Source organism: Lactuca virosa, chromosome 4 (assembly GCF_052849685.1).
Source record: "Lactuca virosa cultivar CGN04683 chromosome 4, Lactuca_virosa_CGN04683_v6, whole genome shotgun sequence".
Classification (NCBI taxonomy): domain Eukaryota; kingdom Viridiplantae; phylum Streptophyta; class Magnoliopsida; order Asterales; family Asteraceae; genus Lactuca; species Lactuca virosa.
In genome coordinates, this window is record NC_136429.1 from 432,237,050 (window position 1) to 432,242,509 (window position 5,460).

At 35.0% G+C, this 5,460-nt stretch overlaps 1 protein-coding gene across 1 annotated transcript; it reads left to right on the plus strand.

The window, feature by feature from the left end:
* Positions 1-1,426: 1,426 nt before the first annotated feature.
* Positions 1,427-4,717, plus strand: LOC145169181 (ABC transporter G family member STR2-like). The gene is made up of 3 exons (XM_079087754.1): positions 1,427-1,915; positions 2,636-3,330; positions 3,733-4,717. Exons 1-3 carry the CDS (start codon positions 1,427-1,429, stop codon positions 4,715-4,717), a joined length of 2,169 nt encoding a protein of 722 aa, XP_078943880.1.
* Positions 4,718-5,460: the final 743 nt, after the last annotated feature.

Sequence of the window (5,460 nt, forward strand, 5' to 3'; positions counted from 1 at the left end):
TTTCATAGTAAAACACCATTTGGATCAATTTATTCATTTCAATCAATTAATTAAATTAATGAACATGTAGGGAAGAGGTAATAGGAATGGAGATGTTGTCAAAGATGACACGGAGATGAAAAGTCATTAAAAGGAATCATCGACCAGTTATTGTTGGGCAAAATGATGTTTTTTAAAGTAAACGTTAGTCATATATATAAAAAAAAATCCAAATTTCTTACCATACGAAGTGATTAACCCGATACTTATTAATGTTTTAGAGTTTGGATTAATCTTTTACTATTAATTCGTAAATAGACTCTTATTATACCGGTGTTTTTTTTAACTAATTTGTTAAAATATTCCTATATTTCTAGAGAAACATTATTACCAGGCTACATAGTACACTACAAAACATTATATCTTAGGTCCCGTTTGATAGTTTATGTCTGGGAAAGTGTTGTCTGGTAAAGTGCTGTCTGGGAAAGTTTTCTGACTGGGAAAGAAACCATGCTGTTTGATTGTACATCTGATTGACTATGCTGAATGATGAAAAAAAATAACAATTCAATAAAAAATAATTTTAAAAAAAGTTATTTAAAAAAAAATTAATAATCCATGAAAGAAAGAAAGAGGCGGAGTTTGGTGCATAATTGTCTTTCCAGCCCATTCAGCCATAAATATATGATTTTGGGGCTTTCTGGGAAAGACATATCTTACCGGGAAAGACCTTTTTTTTGTGCAAATCAAACAGTCTTTCCGGTCCATTCAGTCAGAAAGATCTGTTTGGACCTGGAAAGATACGTATCAAACGGGGCCTTAGTTCATTAAATCTATATTTTTATCATCACCGTCCTTTAACTTGCTTTACCCACTAATGACGGTAATAAAAAAAACATCGATCATACTTATTTATCAAAATTTTGTCAATCAGTCTTTCTATCATGAAGATACCATCGGCTTTAACTCCATTCAACATTTCAACAACAAAATATTTGTCATATGCGTTTGTATATCACAACTAAATTAAATTTACAAACTTTTATAGTAAAAATCGTTACATTTATTAAATTGGAAAAACACTACATACCCATGAGTATGCCTCCGTCAAACAACAAGCTGCTTGCATATAATTTTATAGATTTAAACTCGTAACCTTATAATGAAATTAAGATTAAAAAAAAAAGATGAAGGAAACAAGAATAGTGTCGTCATCTGTATCGATGCATCCAATCTTGAATCTAGAAACTAATTGCACAATGCAACTTGTACGGTTGTACCATATCTTTGGAACTCCCCCCAATCCCCACTCAAATTAAAAAAATAAAACTTAATCTCCTTCTTAAACCCTTCTCCAACTTCATTTCACCAAACTTTCTTAAAATTATCGACCCAAAATCCTGAATCTTGAATCTTGATCTTAAACCCTTAATCCTCAACCAATCAGATGAGTCACAACAATAACCACACCCGTCATGAGACCGTGATCAACATAACCAAACCAACAACAGGGTTCACCGGTGGGTTAGAGTTCGTGAACCTAACCTACACTGTGACCAAGAAAAAGAAAACAGATGAAGGCAAATGGGTTAGCCAAGATGCTGACTTATTGAACCGGATCACAGGGTTCGCACCCAAAGGGTGTGTGACTGCAGTCATGGGTCCGAGTGGTGCCGGGAAGTCTACTTTTTTGGATGGGTTAGCGGGTCGGATTGCAAGTGGTAGTCTTAAGGGCAAAGTGTCTTTAGATGGATCTGAAATGAACCCGAGTTTGATTAAGAGAACATCGGCTTATATCATGCAAGATGATCGGTTATTTCCGATGTTGACTGTGTATGAAACGTTGATGTTTGCTGCTGATTTTCGGTTAGGGTCAGTTGGTAAGATGGAAAAGAGGAAACGGGTTGAAACATTGATCGAACAACTTGGTTTATCGGTACGTAAAAAATAATATTAAATAACTCATACAAGTCATTTTTTTGTGATTACAATTATAGATTTATAGTAAATTTCAATTGACATAATTTAAGTGTATCAAAATTAGTTTTTATGCCGTTTTAAGTTTGTTTAATGTGTGAAAAAAGGTGCTACAACATGAATGACTTGTCATGAACGTATGAACGTGTTTCAAGAACTGTTTAGTTAATGTGGTTAATAGTTTTTGTTTTGTGTTTAAAATTTAAATTAACATAATTTGATAAAATGTCAAAACTGATTTTGTATTATTTCAAGAATGCTTATTGTATGAAAATAGTTCCTTTAATTGTGTGAAGATGGTGCTACGTGCCACATCGATTTGTCGTAGTGTGCTTAACAGTTATTTTTTTTTTGTACGAGGCTAAAAACATACAGTAGTTTCTACAAATTTAATCGCGTGAAAATTTAAATAAATACGGTAATTACTAGACTTTAATAAATTTCTAATTTGCATGCATTAACAAAAAGATTTAGGGCTATATGCAAAAAGTATATTATACCATTCTACACTTTCAATATTTTCCTATTACAACAATATACTTTTCAATGTACAATTATGTAGCATTAAAAAGTTAAAACCATAATGCTATAAATATAATAAACAAAACAATGAAAATACATTGTTATTTCTTGCAAATAAAAAAACTCCGGTAATTTACATACATTTTTTGTTATGTAGTCGGCAAGGAACACATACATAGGCGATGAAGGGACCCGAGGAGTCTCAGGGGGTGAACGTCGGAGGGTATCAATTGGTGTAGACATCATCCATGGACCATCACTGCTTTTTCTGGATGAACCAACATCCGGTTTGGACTCGACAAGTGCTCAAAGTGTTATCGAAAAGGTTCACAACATTGCACGAACCGGAAGCACCGTGGTTCTAACCATTCACCAACCATCATCACGTATCTTACTTCTACTTGACCACCTCATCATATTGGCTCGTGGTCAGCTCATGTACCAAGGGTCCCCGAAAGATGTTGGGTTCCATTTGGGTCGAATGGGCCGGAAAGTTCCAAAAGGGGAAAGCCCGATTGAGTTCTTGATTGATGTTATTCAACGATATGATCAATCAGAATATGGAGTGGATGCATTAACAGAATTTGTGGTTACGGGTATGAAACCACCAGAATTATCGGATGATGATGAAATGTCGCTTATGACCCCGACACCACCACCACCCCATCGAAGCTTCGGGAAGAAGAGTCGGTTTCACATGGAAGGAAAAGATGGTCAAGAAAAGGGATTTGATCATAGTGTGAGAAGCCCGTGGAATAATTCGAATACATGGAGCCATTCAGGAATCATGCAATCGATTATGTCAACTCCGAATCGTCTTAGGAATGATAGGAAAACATCGACTCCAACAAGGTAAAAGAACACACTTTCTAGAAAATTGCATAAAGACACAGAGAGTGAGTCATTGTCTCACCTTTTTAGGTCCGAAAAAAAGTAATAATTTTTTACATTTATTGCATAAAGAGGCCAAGAGTGAGTCCTTGTCCCACTTTTAGTCCCAAAAAAAGTAGCAAATTTTGGCTACTACATTAGTTACTCACATTCTTGAATGATCATTTTGGTTGAGACAAAAAATTGTACTTTTGTCCCATTTTATTCTAATGAGTAACAGTCTCATCTTTTTTGGATGTGCAATTTTTTTATTCTTGATTCACCTTGTTGGGTGCACATTATGTCCCACCAACGTGACTCAAGATCTAATATATCGAACACAATATAATCTGTTAATGTTAATTTCATGTCTTTTTTCTGCAGCGCATCACGTGGCTACTATGCCAACTCGGCTGACATCCTATCGGGAACCACCACTCCACAAAGCAGCTCTTATACCCTCAACGAAGACGACTACCGCACCCCTTCCACCACTCCAACCACCATAAACCACCACCACCTCCACCCCAAATTCCCAAACTCATTCCTCCCAGAAACCTGGATCCTAATCCGCCGGAACTTCATAAACATCCGGCGAACACCAGAACTCTTTCTCTCCCGACTCATGGTCTTAACAATCATGGGATTCATGATGGCCACCATGTTCAAAAACCCCGGAAAAACCATGCAAGGCATAACAAACCGTCTCAGTTTCTTCATCTTCACCGTTTGTCTCTTCTTCTTCTCATCAAACGACGCCGTTCCCGCCTTCATCCAAGAACGCTTCATCTTCGTTCGTGAAACTTCACACAACGCATACAGAGCCTCTTCTTACACCATCGCCGGACTGATAACCTACCTACCGTTTCTCCTTCTTCAAGCCGCCGTCTACGCCGCCCTAACCTGGTTTGCGTTAAAACTCGAAGGGCCGTTTTTGTACTTTTTGATCGTTCTTTACGTTTCTTTACTCTCGACTAATTCATTCGTGGTGTTTGTGAGCTCGGTTGTTCCGAATTTTATACTTGGGTATGCTGCGGTGATTGCGTTCACGGCGTTGTTCTTTTTGTTTTGTGGGTATTTTTTGAATAGTCATGATATACCGAAGGTTTGGAGATGGATGAATGTGATATCGACGATGACGTATCCGTATGAAGGGCTTTTGATAAATGAGTTTCAAAGAGAGGAAGTTTTTGGGGTGAATCTTGGTGGGGTGAATGTTTCGGGAGTTGATATTTTGCAATCATTGCATATTTATCATGAAAAAGATCCGAAGTGGTTTAAGGTTTATGTGATGTTGGGGTGGGCGGTTTTATACAGGGTTTTGTTTTATATTGTTCTTCGTTTTGGTACTAAGAATCAGAGGACGTAGAGATTATAAAAGAGATTTTTTGTATTTTTTTTTATTAATTAGTTTGGGTGATAATAAGAATGAAGTGTTCAACGTTTTCATTTCATTTAATTTTTTCGTTTCTTATTATGTTGGCATATCCATCATCGTAATTCGTACGTCTCCTGATTTTTCCACATCTCTTTTTTATATATATATCCCCTAAATTTTAAATTTAAAATTGAAGAGAGAACCCAAACATTTATTTCCTTTATTTCCGAACACATGAGGCTCCTTTTTCATTCTTTCTACCTTGTTGCCTAACCAATTCGACATCCATATTATGCAAGCTTTTGATGATGAATAAACATAATTTCGAAGAGGCATAAGATCCCATAAGATCCCATATTCATCTGGTAATGAGAACGTGCATTGCATAAGATTCCATCCAAGATCTAATAAATGAAAGTTTTTTTTTTTTTTTTTTTTTTCTGCTTGTCATATTCTCATTTAATTTGTCAAATGTAATTTTGTGGTTATTTTGAATTAATTTTTTTCCACATGTCATTTTATGGGTTTTTGTATTTTATTAAATTTCATATAATATTTTAATGTAATAATAACAATAAATATGGTAATAAATGGATCTCAATTTCATTAATGAACTTACCTTTTAATTTCAAAATTGTCAAAATTAAAGCTCATTACTTTCTTTTATTTATTTAAATTATTTGTTTAAATTTAAAAGATAATAAATATTTTCATTATAATAATTCATTATTTTT

What these genes read in the sequence shown, in the direction of transcription:
- LOC145169181 (XM_079087754.1), top strand. Translation starts at nt 1,427, where the DNA reads ATGAGTCACAACAATAACCACACCCGTCATGAGACCGTGATCAACATA. An exon ending in TCGAACAACTTGGTTTATCG is followed by an intron (nt 1,916 to 2,635) that starts GTACGTAAAAAA and finishes TTTGTTATGTAG; the next exon opens with TCGGCAAGGAACACATACAT. An exon ending in AAAACATCGACTCCAACAAG is followed by an intron (nt 3,331 to 3,732) that starts GTAAAAGAACAC and finishes TTTTTTCTGCAG; the next exon opens with CGCATCACGTGGCTACTATG.